The sequence below is a fragment of the Argopecten irradians genome, chromosome 12 (genome assembly GCF_041381155.1).
Source record: "Argopecten irradians isolate NY chromosome 12, Ai_NY, whole genome shotgun sequence".
Lineage (NCBI taxonomy): Eukaryota > Metazoa > Mollusca > Bivalvia > Pectinida > Pectinidae > Argopecten > Argopecten irradians.
Genome location: NC_091145.1, coordinates 23687846 through 23706767, shown reverse-complemented (window position 1 = coordinate 23706767; position 18922 = coordinate 23687846). Strand labels below are relative to the sequence as shown.

At 35.0% G+C, this 18922-nt stretch overlaps 1 protein-coding gene across 1 annotated transcript; it reads left to right on the top strand.

Annotated features, from left to right (window-relative positions):
- Positions 1-4581: 4581 nt before the first annotated feature.
- Positions 4582-18063, top strand: LOC138336347 (NCK-interacting protein with SH3 domain-like). Its single transcript, XM_069285790.1, has 11 exons — positions 4582-4874; positions 6448-6557; positions 7364-7545; positions 8010-8593; positions 10086-10250; positions 10889-10975; positions 11247-11385; positions 12341-12421; positions 12774-12995; positions 13347-13519; positions 15546-18063. Exons 1-11 carry the CDS (start codon positions 4707-4709, stop codon positions 15723-15725), a joined length of 2091 nt encoding a protein of 696 aa, XP_069141891.1. The 5' UTR covers positions 4582-4706; the 3' UTR covers positions 15726-18063.
- The last annotated feature ends 859 nt before the right edge of the window (positions 18064-18922 follow it).

Genomic DNA, 18922 nt, shown 5'->3' with positions numbered 1-18922 from the left:
TGTACATCCGGTTCAATTGTAAACGTCATTTCGTCCCAGTATACATGTACATTTAGCTTTGTTGTACTTTTTTTGCCGAGATGACAACGTACGCGAAAATAATTCTGGTAGCTTTATTTTACTATTCTTCTGAAATTCACTATCAAGATTCTGGAGGTAGCAATTTGATTGGCCATTTCCAAAGGTCGCCAGAACGTGACCCCTAATGGGATGTTGTCAAATCCTCTTATCATGATGATTTGTGTTTTAATCAGATTGTGCTGAAACCTATATACCAAAAACTTTATCAAGTTTTCGTCATAAAAAGATCATTTCCTGAGTGGGATCAGTGAATAAAGAAAATGATTTAACGTTAACATACATACTATTTCATAATGACATTTCCTTTAAAACAGTTTTAGGATGTCAAATCTACTACAATGTACATGTATGTATTTCCCCCATCGATGAAAAGTTTAATATTTACAACTTTCAGGTTAATCGAAAGTTCTCAAAGCATAAAATTCATGAATTCGTCCGGAGGTAAACCGATTCTGACTCGCAAACGTTCGGGAGAATCGCCAATATGTGTTAATGCTGCATCAAGGTTGATATCATCCTCGATACTCCAGGGTTTCCGATCACTTACATAAAAGTTGTACCGGTTTCAACCGGGAATAGAAACAGTTTTATCTAGTAAATATCTCAAAATTCAATTCCCCTATGATCCAGAAAAAAAGAGAGAAATGTTTCAAGCTACAAGTATCATTTTATAAATGTCAGTTGACTCTATCAGTTGTGTCTGGACTCGACATTATGAGTCTCCTTAGGATTAAAATACATAGTAAAAACCTTAATCTGTCTACAATAGGGTATATACTGACGATTAAGACATTTTAACTTCACACGTACAGCTTGTTCATGGATCTACTTTGTAGAAAATGTCATAAAACCATAAGCAGTCGATCGAATTTCCTATTTAGTTTGTAATAGGAACAGTTTGGTTGGCATAAGCCACAAGTATGAAACTCACATACGTACATGTAGTTTGATCTTTTAAAATTTAAATCAACATGAATATCAGATCCTATTTTTTCATAGCCAATATAATGTTTTTAATTTTTAAAATGGGAATGTAAAACGAGTTCGATAATTTTGTAGAGTCGCAAAAGTTATTAACTTACCGTTAATACTACACGTATCATCACCTTCTGAACAATTTGATTAAAATAAATTTAAATGTTAATTTTTATAACTCGGGTCGTCTTACATATCCCGCCGTCGTCCTAAATACCGCGCGGTAGTTGAGAATCATTGCGTCAGAAGTGAAAACAGCGAAATTGCTCTCCCCGGTTATCATATATTACGCAGGAAATCTTGCACATGTTTTGTGTTGTAGCCTTGTCTTGCTCCGGAAAGTGAGCCTTTCATCAGAACGTTCTTTGTCATCGTGATACATTCTCTGTTTGAAAAAAAAAAGTTTAAATAACCAAATCTCATTTTATAGTTTCTTTTCAGTCTCTTCATGTGTGGGATGACTTGGATAATGCGACTAGATCATCGCCGTCATTGGCATCTTTAAACAATAATGAACATATATCACATACACCTGAAGATAAATGTCCAGTTCATATAAAACTGAGACATCGACGCAGCCCGTTGGGTTATGATTTATTTCGTGTACACCTCACAAACAGTCCAAGTACTTATGTATTCGTGGCAATAGTTGCTCTTCAAATGTAAAAAGTATGTAAATGGCAGTTTCTTGTAAAATAACTAAAAACTTGAATATTGATGTAAATTTGAATATGTAAACTTAAGTATTTCTGAAAACAAGAGGCCCAAAGGGCCTTAACGGTCATCTGAATACCTTGGCAATAGTAAAATTAATTATATATGGTGTCACTTTGTCAGGACCATGTCAGAATCATTTTCAATTTCTTTCAACAAATTTTATTTCAAACAAGAGGCCCAAGGACCTAACATATAGGAAATTAATTAGATATAGTGTCATGGTAGCCATCTTCGATTTGGGATCAACCAGAGATGTAACAATACTTCGTCGGGACCATGCCAGGATCATTTCAGCCAAATCGCACCGGTAGAACTTGAGTTCAAAATGTGTTTTCAAGATGGTGGCTGTGGCGGCCATCTTAGATTTCGGACCGATCCGAAAAAGAACAACACTTCGTCGAGATCATGTTAGGATCATTACATACAATTTTCAGCCAAATCGCACCGGTAGAACTTGAGAAGAAGTTCAAAATGTGTTTTCAAGATGGCGGCTGTGGCGGCCATCTTGGATTTCAGATCGACCCGAAAAAGAACATCACTTAGTCGGGACCATATCAGGATCATTTCATGTAAGTTTCAGCCAAATTGCATAAGTAGAACTTGAGAAGAAGTTCAAAATGTATTTTCAAGAAAGCGGCTATGGCGACCATCTTGGATTTCAGATCGACCCGAAAATTAACAACACTTTGTCGGGACCATGTCAGGATCATTTCATGCCAGTTTCTACACAATCGCATCGGTGGAATTTGAGAAGTTCAAAATGCATTTTCAATATGGCGGCTGTGGCGGCCATCTTGGATTTCGGATCGACCCGAAAATTAACAACACTTTGTCGGGACATTGTCAGGATCATTTCATGCAAGTGTCAGCCAAATGGCACCGGTAGAACTGGAGAAGAAGTTCAAAATGTGTTTTCAAGATGGCGGTTGTGGCGGCCATCTTGGATTTCGGATCGACCCGAATAATAACATCACTTTGTCGGGACCATATCAGGATCATTTCATGTAAGTTTCAGCCAAATTGCATAAGTAGAACTTGAGAAGAAGTTCAAAATGTATTTTCAAGATGGCGGCTGTGGCGGCCATTTTGGGTTTCAGATCGACTCGAAAATTAACAACACTTTGTCGGGACCATGTCGGGATCATTTCATGCAAGTATCAGCCAAATGGCACAGGTAGAACTTGAGAAGAAGTTCAAAATGTATTTTCAAGATGGCGGGTGAGGCGGTCAGCTTGGATTTCGGATCGACCCGAAAAATAACAACACTTTGTCGGGACCATGTCAGGATCATTTCATGCAAGTTTCAGCCAAATCGCACCGGTAGAACTCGAGAAGAAGTTCAAAATGTGTTTTCAAGATGGTGGTTGTGGCGGCCATCTTGGGTTTCGGATCGACCCGAAAAATAACAACACTTGGTCGGGACCATGTCATTATCATTTCATGCAAGTTTCAGGATCATTCCAGGCAAGTTTCAGTTCAGTTCCACTGGCGGAACTTGAGAATAAGTTCAAAATGTGTTTTCAAGATGGCGGTTGTGGCTGCCATCTTGGAATTTTTGATTGATCCAAAAAATTACAACACTTGGTCGGGACCATCTGAGGATCATTCCAGGCAAGTTTCAGCTCAGTCCCACTGGCGGAACTTGAGAAGAAGTTCAAAATGTGAAAAGTTTACGCAAGGCGCACGGCGGACGACGACGGACGAAACACGATGGCTATAGGTCAACCTGACCCTTCGGATCAAATGACCTAAAATGTTTTTTTTTCCAGTTAAGATCCTCTAATAGTCTACATATAGGTCCATTGCCTCTTGTATCGTTGTCATCATGTATATTAGGAGATAAGGTTTATACTGTAATATCTTTTGTCTCATCCATTTGTCTTTCAGTGTTTTGACAATAATGAAACGTTTATGGGTTCATAGGATGTAATGTGGTGCGATAAACGACTTGACAACATGGATACAATTCCCAACTTTATTAATCCACAGTGAATCCAGAGTACATACAGTTAACAACACAGTATAAATCCACATCGAACTTTCACACAAGTCTATTTACAAGTTCATCCTCACAAAGTAACGGCACTTCCACCAACTTTTAAACTACAGGAAAACTGTATTTATCTACGATATTTCTCTTAACAGAAATCCTCAGTATTTTTGTTTCAGTCGGATTCTTTTGTTGTGTTTGTTTCGTTAAGAAATAATGGTTTGTTTCGTAAAGAAATAAAGGTCGTATGTTATTGAATTTGTCCTTAATTCACTACAAAGTGTAATACAAAATTTACCATGTACAAAGTGAAATACGCTAGCGCTATTGTTTTAACATATGCGCTACCATAAATCTAGATACATGTACATCTAAAGCGCGCACCTTCATTTATACCGTTTCAATATTAATTAATATTCATTAACTCCCAAATTGTTCTATTGACCAATCCTAACCTTTTACCTTATGCACGTGCTCAACGTGTACCTAATATGGACCAAGCCGATGTTCGCAATGCGACACTGACCAAAATCATGTACACATCCCTACCGCGTTTAAATGGCAAGGTGCACGTGCTAAACCTATACCAGATTACTATTACAGCCTTACATATCAGATCTAGATTGGCTTGACTATAACTATGTTCCCTATTTATACTAAATAAAACATCTATCTTTCCTAAACATATTAACTTTCTAATAGAATAAACTATATTCTCAAAATCACTGCAATAAATTGATATATATATATATATATCTGGTTCCGTATTTGGCAAAAATAATCAAAATTAGACACTGCACATCAGCGTCAGTGAAACGCTCCGGATCATATGTCTTAATCAATGAGGCGCTTGTAGTCAGAGAAATACAAATTCGTCTGCAGACCCTGTGCTAGGCGTTGTTTTCTGCATAATTGGAATGTCTTGTTGAACAAACCACACAGGATGTTTAAGGCACTGTACGACTACAATTCGAGCAACTCAAAATATTTGAGCTTCAAGGCGGGCGATCAATTCACGATTTTAAATTCAAGTCATGTTGATTGGTTTCTTGCTCAAAACGGATTTGGAGAAGTTGGTTACATTCCAAGAAACTACATTAAACACGAAGATGTAAGTATGACAGCTAGAAGATGTTTCGTTTTTAAATTGAATGTTTAAAATACAGCATTTTATAACCTTAACCTGACAACGTATACACTTATTGGAGATGTACTACAAAAGATGTCAAATTGTCATCTCTCCAAAAATCAATAGAGTCTTTGTCCGGCCTTGAATAATTAATATGTAGTAGCACAATGATTCATCTGGCGGCGGCTCTTTGAAGCGGACTATAGCATCTGTCTGACCGCTTTATTATTACATCCAATGTTATTGAGAGTAGAAAAAGACTCGCTAGTGAAAAGCAAATGTCATGACAATGATACAACATGTATCGTATGCAATTCTACAACGATTTCTCTCTATGCATTATATATAGACATGTCATACATAAATGTATACATAAATCAGTTTATTAATGTATATGTTAATTAATGTCTACTGGCAAAGTTATACAAAATTTAAACTTTTATTATTTATGTTCCCCAATAATTATAAAAATACATGTACATATACTGTACTATGTATATAACAGCAATACATGTACACGCACACTGCATTATGGTCAAACAGCATTCACATTGGTGATCCCTGTAATAATATGAATATTTAAGTATTCAAATATATATAAAAGTTCGTTCTGGACCTGTGGAACAACACCTATGAAATATTGAGTACAAGGTAATATCAAGGTTCAACTATATATATGGATATCTTCAATAATCCTTACAGTCAATTGGACCATAGGTACTGTACAAGTATAATTGCATTTTGTTTACTGGTCAGTCAAAGATCCGGCCATTATAGATGTAGATTGTATATAAGTGGTTCTTGGATCATGACTTATAATTACCAGAAGGCTAAATAATTGGACCTTTCTTATCTTGAGCTTTTTATTGTATCGAAAAAAAATTGTCAGGGCTTTATCTACACTACTACTTATCGCTGGAAATTCATACTTGGGGATTGAACAATACCAAAATTAAGTTACTGTATTAAAAAAAGCTAATGAGCTTAGTTCCCCTAAAACATGTCAGATTGTCTAAAACATATTAGATTGTCGGAACTTTCTGTTTGTAGTCATGTGTGTTGACAAGACAAGATAAGATGAAAGTTTTTATTATACCTACACTTTTGGACCTACATCAAAGCTTGTCTAAGTTTTAGTTTTTATTATATCCAAATGCGATACAGCATATAGGCAGCAATATACATAATTAAATATACCCAGTAATCAAAATTCAAATATAATATACAAGATGCAGAGGACATTTCATACACATAAATATATGAAGAATCCATTTATGTGTAGGTTCGTTACAAACTTCTAATAACGAAAGAACAATACAAAAAGTGTCACTAAGACACATATAGGCCTTGATTGCATGAACTGTATGCTATTACAGATTCAAGAAGAAAAATCTGCTTTAATATTTTTTTTAGTGATAGCTGCATTCGACTTATATATCCATTTTCCAAATTTTCCTAAAAAGAAAAGCATGATTTACATTGGTTGGATTAAAAATGACTTCAGTCTTTGGATGTATAGAAGATATTTATACCTATTCTTTTCATTGCATTGCAGGTAGCATTTTCAGAGGTTCTAGAGTCTATAGATAGAGCAATACAAGCTATTCACTACCAAACTAGTGCAGATAAGTGTACCAACTCAGCTCATTTGCGACAGAATCTACAGTAAGCTTTTCCTATTATTATTACTGTTACCATTCTAGCTACCAACTTCGAAAGATCAGAATCTCCACTTAGCTTTTCCTTTTGTTACTGGCCAGACTCTTGCTATCAGCTTTCAGAGATCCACAGTGTTTGATGAGTAATGACTTTGGAACTCTCTATTATTTCTATATGTTCATATGAAGAGACTAAAAAGTTCTGATGTAAATACTGGTGATATAACATATGTTCCATACTGAATATGAGCAATTTTGGCAAACTTACTGGTACACATACAAGGTAGTTACAATGTTAATTAGTACCCGCTAATATGGATTATCGTATCTGACCCATAAGTGTCCAGGACACTTAAAAATTGAAAAATGAGAGGAAGAAATTTGGACTAACCTTTCACAAAAGTAAGTCATTAATAATTTGGCTGAAGAAATTAAATAAAGAAAGCAATGTATAAACTGCATCATTTGAACCCATAAATTTGGCATGAGGCTTGTACATTCAGAAAAATAAAAAATAAAAAATGTGAAGGGGCACTTTTGTTTGGTCAAATATGGTAGTAACTATGTCAAATGATCCTGCAAAGACCTGTAAATAAAAGCAAAGTACAGGTATATCTTCATATTTTAAAGATTTTGTTGTTGTTTTTTGTTAAATTTATTGTTGTCTTACTATTCATGTTCTCTGTCCAGTTCTAAATTGAAAAAAATCCATTATAGTATCATTGCAAGTTTAAAGAAATAGCAAGAAGAAGAAATAAAAAAAATAGTAGAATAACAACGTAATTATTTAGCAGCTTCATTTTTTATTCTTAGAAAACTAACTCAACATAGACAAGCAGTAGTTGAGGAGTATAACAACAGGTCATCATCTTCTACAAATCAGAACACTAAACATGGTAACAGTGATAGTGTTCAAAACAAGTCAAGTCGGACATCATCACAAAAGAGTTTCCAGTCCAATGGTGATGGATCCGATCCGTCTTCTCCTAACTCAAGTACGCTGATCAGCTCGCATTTATACAAAATATGTTTTGATATCTGAATAATGTATAAAGATACAAATGATAATCCCTAAATTTTGCATACTTCCATACTATTTGAAACATAATATTCAGTAAAATAATACAATGATTACTAAATAGACATTATTTGACTGCAATCATTCTGCCTTGTTTACATGTACATAGATATATTGTTAACTGCTTTTTTCTGCGACATACACATTTTTGTGTAAATTAACAAACGTAAATTAACAATGTCAACTGTTTTTCCTAAATTCTAGGTTTTATATGAATATATGATTGTCAGTAAGAGCCCTCGATCATGAATTTATGTATTTCTGAATATGTGTAGTAAAAAAAGATGTGAAATATCGTATGCATGGAAATTAAGTGGGTTACAGTAGGTAAAGTCAAAAGACTATGTTTGTCATCTATATGTTCTAATTTGCTTTACATAGGTACAGACCAAAGATCTTCGGTACGACGGAAAGCACCCTCTCCTCCACGTCTTTCTGTCACAGGAAACACGCCTACCGGAGCCCAACCAGGGGAGATAAAAGCTACAGAGAGTCAACCAGAGGAAGTCACAACAACAGGGGCCCAGTCTGGGGAAACATCTGATGTCAGTTCTCATATTCCAGAAGGTTTGTCGGAGGCTACACTGAGTCCGGGGTCAGTGGCAGAACAGGGTTCTAGTGACAATGTTGGCTATAGTGAGGCTGGTGTGGCGTCCGTTCAGGACAATCTTACAGTGGACACTTCTCCTATCTCTCCAAATATACAGCTGCTATCACCTGGTAAAAGTCAGAGATCGTTTCCCAACAGCCCAAGTCGGCAGTTCGATTCTCCTTCTGTGATCAATGTGTCTAATGTTCCAATTCCTTCTCATCTTGGTGCTGGTCTAGCAGAGGAAGTGAGACGCCATACTGGTCTGAGTTATGATAAATCCTGTCTGGCTGCGGAGGTGGTTCTCACTCATGTGGGCAGTATGATTCCTCAAGTAGCCATACTCATGGAAAAGATCCTTTGTACTTTTACTGAGGTGAGTATATTGTCAGCCTCAATTAGCCATACTTATGGAAAAGATCTTCAGTACTTTTACTAAGATGAGTATATTGTCAGCCTCAATTAGCCATACTCATGGAAAAGATCTTCAGTACTTTTACCTCAATTATTGTCAGCCTCAATTAGCCATACTCATGGAAAAGATCTTTAGTACTTTTACTAAGATGAGTATATTGTCAGCCTCAATTAGCCATACTTATGGAAAAGATCCTTTGTACTTTTACTGAGGTGAGTATATTGTCAGCCTCAATTAGCCATACTCATGGAAAAGATCTTCAGTACTTTTACTAAGATGAGTATATTGTCAGCCTCAATTAGCCATACTCATGGAAAAGATCTTCAGTACTTTTACTAAGATGAGTATATTGTCAGCCTCAATTAGCCATACTCATGGAAAAGATCTTCAGTACTTTTACTAAGATGAGTATATTGTCAGCCTCAATTAGCCATACTTATGGAAAAGATCCTTTGTACTTTTACTGAGGTGAGTATATTGTCAGCCTCAATTAGCCATACTCATGGAAAAGATCTTCAGTACTTTTACTAAGATGAGTATATTGTCAGCCTCAATTAGCCATACTTATGGAAAAGATCCTTTGTACTTTTACTGAGGTGAGTATATTGTCAGCCTCAATTAGCCATACTCATGGAAAAGATCTTCAGTACTTTTACTAAGATGAGTATATTGTCAGCCTCAATTAGCCATACTCATGGAAAAGATCTTCAGTACTTTTACTAAGATGAGTATATTGTCAGCCTCAATTAACCATACTTATGGTAAAGATCCCATGTACTTTTACTGAGGTGAGTATATTGTCAGCCTCAATTAACCATACTTATGGTAAAGATCCCATGTACTTTTACTGCGGTGAGAATATTGTTGGCTTCAACTAAGTGGCCTTACTCCTAGCTAATTTCAAACTTTGAAACTTTTACAATTTCCAACAAATCAAGCCTTAACTCATTCCATGTATGGCCTTATTTTATGTAATTCAGGTACATTCATATAGTGTATGCTATTGATTTACTGGTCACTTTCATAGAACCTTAGAAGGTCTAATGACAATAGCAGTTGTGATTGTATCAGCACAAACAATTGCTCCATTAATTGAATGACTGGTATTAATTTAACTATCTTTGCCAGTCAAAGAAAATGTTAATGCTTTGTGTGGTGTTAGAGTTATGGCCCTTTGTCCATGAAGTAATTTTGTTACTTACACGATATCTAATGATGAGTGATAATAGAGTTGTTGCCCTTAGGTTATGGTCTATGGTCTATTGTCAATGTGTTCAAAGTGATGAATAGATCTTTCTCAAATTTCTGTTGTAATGTCTCCATGGTGTCTGATTGTACAAAATACATTTTGCTGATTGATATGATGCCAACATGGCTGAAAGGTAGTCTTCTTGGATTTAAGATTATAATTTTTCTATATCCTCTAAGCTGTTGTGTGATGTCCATATTCCAGAATAGCGATATGTCTGATGAAGACTCTGGTCATGATTCTATCCGACTTCAACATTTATTCACTGAGTTGGTGGCCTGTAAAGATGACTCCCAACAGAGGAGCTGGGCTCTTCATCAAGATCAACAGATAATTCAAGGCTACCTAGACGAACTGTTATCTATACTAGTAAGTACACATCATACCAGGTTTAACGGATGAATTGCAATATAGAAATTGTCTTAAGTTAAATCCTAAGGTTCTACAGATCATGCTAACTGATATGCACACTGTCTATATGTGTCAAACAGTTGTAATGGTTGCATATTAAAACAATCATGAGCCTGCAGAGACTTCCTTTGAAGGTTACAGAAACAGCTATGTCCAACTTCAAAGCCACACAGTCAACCAAAGTGTACCCTTACTAATTTGTTTTGATGTTCATCAAAGGATCAAACTACCTTCTCATCTGTGGTCCCACACAGAATCTTCAGTTTTGCTATGAAATATTTCAGGGGTGGATATAAGGACAGTGATAATAATCCCTGGAATATTGTGGTTGACTCTCTATTATTTGTTGATCTGTGTAATGTGGTATAATTCAGTGAAGTAGAACTATAAAAACACTTAATGACAACATACGGAGAAGGAAAAACATCCTTAAATGAAACTAAATCTGTTCCTAGAACTTTAAGCAATAAAACCAAAGAAAATCTATCACAAGATTTTGTTGTAAACCTGAAATGATATGAACTGATATATCGTCCCATTTATCTGTTATATACACATATCCAAAATATATCCAATATTTAAATTCATATTTACAGGAAAATGCCAAAGCTTCAGTATGCAAAAGGGCTATTGCCAAAGATTCCTATGAAGTTTTACACAACCTGGTGCAATATTTTCAAATGGTAAGCTTGTTGTGTATATATAAAAGGTTAAAATGGTTGCCAAGTAACTGTAAACATTCTATATTGTATGTTATTTGGCTGGTACATGTCAATCAAAACATAAAATTTAATTTGCTTTTAAGTATGCACACCTCAGAATCAGTAATGTGCATATTTGGTACTAGTACATCTTTTCTTTTCAGTCTCCAAAATTGAAAGTTTCATTGATTTCCTGACCTTTTAGAAGTTGATTTTTAACCTGTATTGAATTTAAAAAAAATTGTATTTACAGGAAACACGTGTAAGTCTACGTCTGAGTTTACTACAAGTATTTGGAGCCCTGTGTACATTGGAAGATGTAATCGTTTCTCATCTTCTGTATTCTGTTTTACCCTTAGAGCTTGTCAGTGACATCCGTAACAATTATACAGGTAAGTGCTTACTACACCCGTCAGTGACCAACGTAACAATTATACAGGTAAGAGCTCACTACGGCCGTCAGTGACCAACGTAACAATTATACAGGTAAGAGCTCACTACGGCCGTCAGTGACCAACGTAACAATTATACAGGTAAGAGCTCACTACGGCCGTCAGTGACCAACGTAACAATTATACAGGTAAGAGCTCACTACGGCCGTCAGTGACCAACGTAACAATTATACAGGTAAGAGCTCACTACGGCCGTCAGTGACCAACGTAACAATTATACAGGTAAGAGCTCACTACGGCCGTCAGTGACCAACGTAACAATTATACAGGTAAGAGCTCACTACGGCCGTCAGTGACCAACGTAACAATTATACAGGTAAGAGCTCACTACGGCCGTCAGTGACCAACGTAACAATTATAAGGTAAGAGAGCTTACTACGGCCGTCAGTGACCAACGTAACAATTATACAGGTAAGAGCTCACTACGGCCGTCAGTGACCAACGTAACAATTATACAGGTAAGAGCTCACTACGGCCGTCAGTGACCAACGTAACAATTATACAGGTAAGAGCTCACTACGGCCGTCAGTGACCAACGTAACAATTATACAGGTAAGAGCTCACTACAGCCGTCAGTGACCAACGTAACAATTATACAGGTAAGAGCTCACTACGGCCGTCGGTGACCAACGTAACAATTATATAGGTTAGAGCTTACTACGCTCATCAGTGACATCCGTAACAATTATATAGGTAAGAACTTATGACCTCCAGTACTACATCATGACCTGCATCAACTATAATTTCTCACTGATAAACCAAAATAATCATACATTCCTTACAGTTAATGGTTTTTCTGCATTTGTCATCTTGGCTAAGAGACAGCTAATGACATTTTTTGAAAATCACCTGACCTATTTAGCTGTAATACTATAAGTTTGAAGTTATTTTGTAGATGTGCGTCGCCTTAACTACGTAGCCCTGGTACTTACTATGGTGGTATGTACAGGAGAGTCCTTCCCAGTCAGTTTAGAAGGTATAATGTCTAATTCATAGTTATATATGTATTATCAAAATATTGTAGCATTGAGAACTATCATAATGAACTTGCAGTGAAATAATGAAAACATGTAACATGTATAAGTTTTTAAAAATAGTAGTGGAATAGAATTTTGATATACTATTGGTAACTATACATATTTATCTAAGAATGACTCTTAAAATTTGATCATTGGTTTTGAATAACAAAAAATAAAAGCAACAAATTTTGTTTAATATATTATTGCAATCATTGTTTCCTTGATAAACCATGACTATTTCTATCCACCAAATAAAAGTATCCACAAATATTTCCTGTTACTCAGTATAAATGGTAATCTCTTTTCCAGATCATGTAAATGCTGAGTTTATAGATTTCCTATTTAACCTACTGGAGGAGCCTCCTACACCGGAACATGACGACCAGACTGCCGACTCCTTAGTAAACCTGATTCTGGCCCTGAACCTCCACTACCATGATCTCTCACTCAACACTATCATGTCGGTGATACAGAGCAAGGCATCACTACAAACATTCACCGAGAAACTACTAGTGCTCTTCAATCGTAGAGGTGAACTCATTAATTCAATCAGAATTTACTGAATATTGTATTATTAAAACACTTACTTCATGTCTTACATGGTAATATAATTGTTATATAACGGTAGAAAATCTTTTTTTAATCAGGAACAAATACTGAGGCTTAGTTTTGAAAATTTTATATGTTATTCTGTCTACTTTATCATTTTTTCATTGTATAATATTTTATTGTGACTGTCTGACATATTCTTCCATCATTCAGATCTTCTTTGCTTCTATCACTACTCAAATAAACACATCATTACTTTAATCTTTTCTCAAATAACAGTTCTTTACCTTACTCATTACATGCAAATATTTTCTTCATTTAATCTTTACTCAGATGATCCAGTGAAAATGTTTGACCATCAAGTGACCAGTGTCCACTCTGTGATAAAATTATTGACTGACGTCTTCAGCAGTACTGCCACAGCTAACCTTCTGTATACAAATGATGCCAAAGTACTGGTAGACATCCTGATCCGCCAGCTGACGGATCTTCAGCCTGGTGACCAGGTATGTTATGACTTCATGTCAGATGTTTTCAAAGTGAAATGATAAATTCAGGAATTGTCTTTAGTTGTTTTACCCTCTGTGGTTTTTCACATATTGAAATTAAGATGAACAAATACTGGATCATTCTAAAATCAAATTAAGGCTTTTGCTCTTTGTTCAAAATAATATCAAAATAGGAATTTCTTTATTATCCCCTGCAAAATGTGTTTTCGGACATTAAATTGGGCTCTGTCCGTCCGTCCCAGATTCTTTTCCTGGCTAAAACTCAAAAACTGTTCAACGCAGCTCCTTGAAACTTTCTGTAAGTGCCTATGTTTTGCCTTTTGTTATTGCGGACCTTTTATTTTGGGAATTTTTTCGGTTACCATGGAAACTTAGTCAAAAATACCAAATTACTGTTCCCTTTTGTTTCTGGGCTATAACTCCAAAACTGTTCAACGCAGCTCCATGAAACTTTATGAATATATCAGACTAGTGCCCTAGTTGTGTCTTTTGCTATTGCAGACCTTCCATTTTGGGAATCTTTTCTGTTACCATGGAAACTTAGTCAAAAATACCAAATTATTGTTTCCTTTTGTTTCCGGACTATAACTCCATAAACGTTCAATGCAGCTCCAGGATTTTTCTGAATATATAAGACAAGTGCCCTGGTTGTGCCTTTTGCTATTGTGGACCTTCTATGTTAGGCGGTTTTTTCTGTTACCAAGGAAACTCAAAAATACCAAATTACAGTTTCTTTTTGTAACCTGCTGTTATTTTTTTTCCAGATTTACAATACTTGCATACATTTAAAATTATACTTAAATAATTGTTACTTTGACCTTGATGTATATGAGTATTTATACCAACTGCGGAGCATGGGGGATAATGCCACGCTTTCTGGCCTCTTGTAATAATAAATTATGGCAGTTGTCTTCTTCAACAAACCGTTTTTAGCCCACCATTATCAGATTTTTAGGCAACCATCATCAGATGGAGGGCTATTCAAATCACCTTTCATCCGTGGTCCATCGTCCTTCAGTCCTTTTATTTCTTAATAATTCTTGTCACCACTATTTCTCAGAAAGAAGAAGGGATCTGTCTCAAATTTCACATGCAGGTTCTGTATAGGTCCTAGTTGTGCATATTTCATTTTAAGACCGATCAGTGAACAAGATGGCCAACAGGCAGCTATTTTGAATTTTGATGATTGAAGTTTGTTACTGCTATTTCTTAAAAAGGACAGAAGGGATCTGTCTTGGTGAATAAGATAGTAGACAGGCTGCCATCTTGAATTTTAATAGTTGAAGTTTGTTACCGCTATTTCTTAGAAAGAACTGAAGGGATTTGTCATAAATTTCATACACAGGTTGCCTTCGGGCCCTAGTTGTTATATTGCATTTTGGGACCAATAGATGAACAAGCTGCCAACTGGTCGCCATCTTGAATTTTCATAGTTGGAATTTGTCACCACTATTTCTTAGAACGTACTGAAGTGATTTGTCTCACATTTCATATGCAGGTTGTCCTAGGTCCCTAGATGTACATCTTGCGTTTTGGGACCGATCAGTGAACAAGATAGCTGACAGCCGCCATCTTGAAATTTGATTATTAAAGATTGTTACTGCTATTTCTCAGAAAGTACTGAAGGGATCAAATTTATTTTTCGGTTTCCCTAGGACCTTAGTTGTGCACATTGCATTTTGGGACCTATCAATGAACAAGATAGCCGACAGGCCGCCATCTTGAATTTTGATAGTTGGAGTTTGTTTCGGCAATTTTCAGGAAGTACTGAAGGGATCTGTCTCAACTTTTATATGTAGGATGTAGTCAAAGTTTGAATAGCAGAGAAAAGATCTCTATTTCCATTGTCAGAAATAGGTCATCCTCTGGAATATCTTGTTTCGAATGAAAATTTTAAAGATACTAATTAATTTAATTTAAGATAAAGCATGTAGTCATTCTCTTTCCATCTAAAATACTAGTATTTTACAAAAAAACACTTACATGGATATCTGTAATTCGAGTTGTTCCTGTTCTGTCCCAGGTGAGGTCCTCCATGTTAACTTTGGTGGAGTTGGTGGTGACGAACTCGGATTACAGCGATCACAAACATCGTCAAGACGAGCTGCTACAATGTCTGAATCACATAGAGGTGGAGGAGGCTGATACTGAGGCAGATAAAACTGTCGCTACAAGGGTTATTCTAAAATTAGGGGAGTTATGATTGGTCTGAAAAGACGGCAGTTATGATTGGTTAGAAATTGTGGAGTTATGATTGGTCTGGAACGACGGGAGCTATGATTAGGGTGTTAATATTGTTAAGGAGAATTCTGATTGGTCAGAAATTAGGGAGCTATGACTGATCAGATAGAAGGGGAGTTATGATTGGGTATTTATTTGGAAGTAGACCAAACTGTGTAACCGTTGATATATATAGAGATTTTTTCCAGAACACTAATATGTGATATGTTGAAAGAGCAAGTCGTATGACTTCGGATAGAAGATCCGGTGATTGGTGGAAATAACTTGTCATTTGATTGGATCTTATTATTAGATCAAAAATTTTATTGAAACCAATTTTATACTTTTATACAATATTTTATCCAAAATGCGTGGTTGTACTCTGTTTTCCGATCATCAAAATGACACAGCTGTGAATTAGGGAGGGAGTTGTGAAAAAGAGTGAGAATAAAAAGAAAATCTTACTGGTCCATGGAGTAAAGATTGATTCAGTACACGCTTTTTGCTTTACCTATAGCTAATAAAACAAGATTTGTATTAAAAAGTGCAATAGAAAATGCAATACATGTACATAACTTTGACAATAGTCTTTGAGTCTGTGAGTTTATCGTCTGTTGACAAAATACAATAAAATAATGTCATTGGATGTGGTGCCATGATGCAGTGTCTTGTAAGCCATTAGGATATTTCCTCCATATATGGAAGAAATGTGATGGTCATGTGATGTAATCCAAGTCAGAATTATCCTTATTGAATTTCATGCTATTTTAAGATAATAACCATTAGAGAATAGTTTATAATAGTATTAAATGGCTATATCTAGGATATTTATATACAATATATATCGTGAATTTTCATTTCTAGATACACTATTTCAGTTTTAAACTTTCAAATATGCTCGTAATACAAAGGTACCTTGATTAAGTATGTTAAGATATTACTGCATTCCTGATATATGAATGGCTGCCGATTCAGCCGATTTATAACCCGACATATCGGATACATTTCTATTCCAATCGGAATACAACTAGTGCCTCGAACGTTTCTCTTGAAAACGAACCTCTTAATATGTTAATAGTAGTTACTGATTATCAGTGTTATTGAAAGACTTTATTACAAAAAAATGCAATTCCATATCTAATACATTGTATTCATACCTGTAAATGTATAGATTAAGATTGAAAATGTGTTCTTGAAAAAGCAAAGGATTATGTACTATTATTGATACACATAACTAAGGCTATATATATATATGTGGATACATAGTATAAATCTCTGATCTTGTCTAATCTGTGTTCCAACGTTTCCGTCATTGTCGGTCTAAAATCTAGTCATACCAAAGTGGGGACCACCACTTTATCATACCTACCTGCCATTTAATTGTCTTCCAATGCATTTTCTGTTCTTTAATTTGTTTGATTTTGAAGTTTTCATAAACTTCGATTGAGAGATAAAATGATGAATGCATGCGATTATTGAAAATTATGGAAATAATTTTGGATGTACACATTTTTCCATTTGGCAAAAACGGTTTTATTTTTACTGCACGAAAAAGTATAACTTGTAGCTTTGATCTTCCATAAACACCATTGTGAATGGTATACAACATCCTGTTACCTCAGTTATTTTAATTATTCATTTACGCATCTTTGTTCTTCACAACTCTGTCATTTAATAACTTCCTTTATTTCTGTCTGTCTGCCTGGATAGCTTACTTTCCATCAACAATAGGATATTCTCTTGAAAACTGTAATTATTTAGATATTGTATTTGGTTATAGCCGATGATTTGTAGATATGAATTTGAGGATGCCATATCTCTGAACGAAGGACGGAATTACACTTCTGTCAGAAAAGTAATTTTAGGAAGTCTGATTGGTCGGATGTATGATTGTATATTTACCATAAACATTATTATTGTATGGTACTTGCTAACGGCAGGTCCAGTTGTGAGAATTCTGATTTGTTCAGAACACAATAAAATGCATTACGGGATATCAGATGAATGACTAGTGTTTAATTGAATTTTATATAATGATTATGAAAGTCATCATACTTGAACAGAATTTTGACTATGTTACAAAAATCATCATTCGCTTATGTTTTGTAAGAGAATATTCATGCCATACGCTTATAACTTATTCATAACTGGATACTGAATGATTCTTCTACGAGGTGCACAAAATAATGTATTTACATGTATATGCGGAATTAAACAGAAAGGAGTTACATCATAGATTTAGAGCACGGAATAGATATATCTACAAGTGAAAATGGTTGTATATTTACACTTTAATCCGATATACTAATTATCAGAATGCGTATACATGATATATTTTAAATTTTATTTCTTTTTATACACTTTTGAAAGTTCTTTTGAAGGAATACCAGTATTAAACCGGAAACAATTATAGGACTGCAAGTGTTTATCACTACCATAATTTCAATAAAAATATTTAAAAAATATACGCATTATTCCTGTTAAAGATTGGCTGTCATATTACTGTATTCTTATTTATGAAATAAAACATCATTTCCTACTCAAATTTTGTCTTGATTCACTTTTTACAAAGAAGATTACCGTTTGACGAGGACAAATCTCGTCAAATGTCACAAAAACGAAATACAAAAAATATTTATCCATCCATGGGCATGCTATGGTATCAAAGTGAATATAAGTTAATACCTTTAAAGATTTTAACAGATTGTCAAAATTAATTTGATACTTGTAAAAACGGTCATTTTTAATTCGGAATAATACAAACTTTATCGAGTCAATCGATGCTCGCCATAATGTTTTTCATTGTCGGAATTTTAAGTGGATTTCAGTACGTGCGAATATCAACGCATACAATGTCATGTAAATCGTATCTATTATTTCAATCAACAAACAAATACAGGAGTTCTCTCGTTTTCACCAAAAAAATGTTCTGGATTTATTGGTACTCTTAATTTCGTTTGATTTGTAAATACATCAAAGACACAGATGTATCGCCTTTTAAAGCGACCAAGCGATGGAAATATCTTGATGATTTTTAGTGATAATTTTACCAGTTTTTAACAGTTTTGTAAAGCTATGAAGACTCATGGCTTAATAAATTGAACATAAATGAAAAAATCCCATACCATAGTTATTTATATTCTATAGAATAAAAGCTAAAAAAGAAAATATGGAATGATG

Excerpts from the sequence above, each read along its gene's own strand:
- LOC138336347 (XM_069285790.1), top strand. The coding sequence starts at position 4,707 with ATGTTTAAGGCACTGTACGACTACAATTCGAGCAACTCAAAATATTTG. Across the intron at positions 11,386-12,340 it reads CATCCGTAACAATTATACAG|ATGTGCGTCGCCTTAACTAC; the intron begins GTAAGTGCTTAC and ends GTTATTTTGTAG. Across the intron at positions 12,422-12,773 it reads CTTCCCAGTCAGTTTAGAAG|ATCATGTAAATGCTGAGTTT; the intron begins GTATAATGTCTA and ends TCTCTTTTCCAG.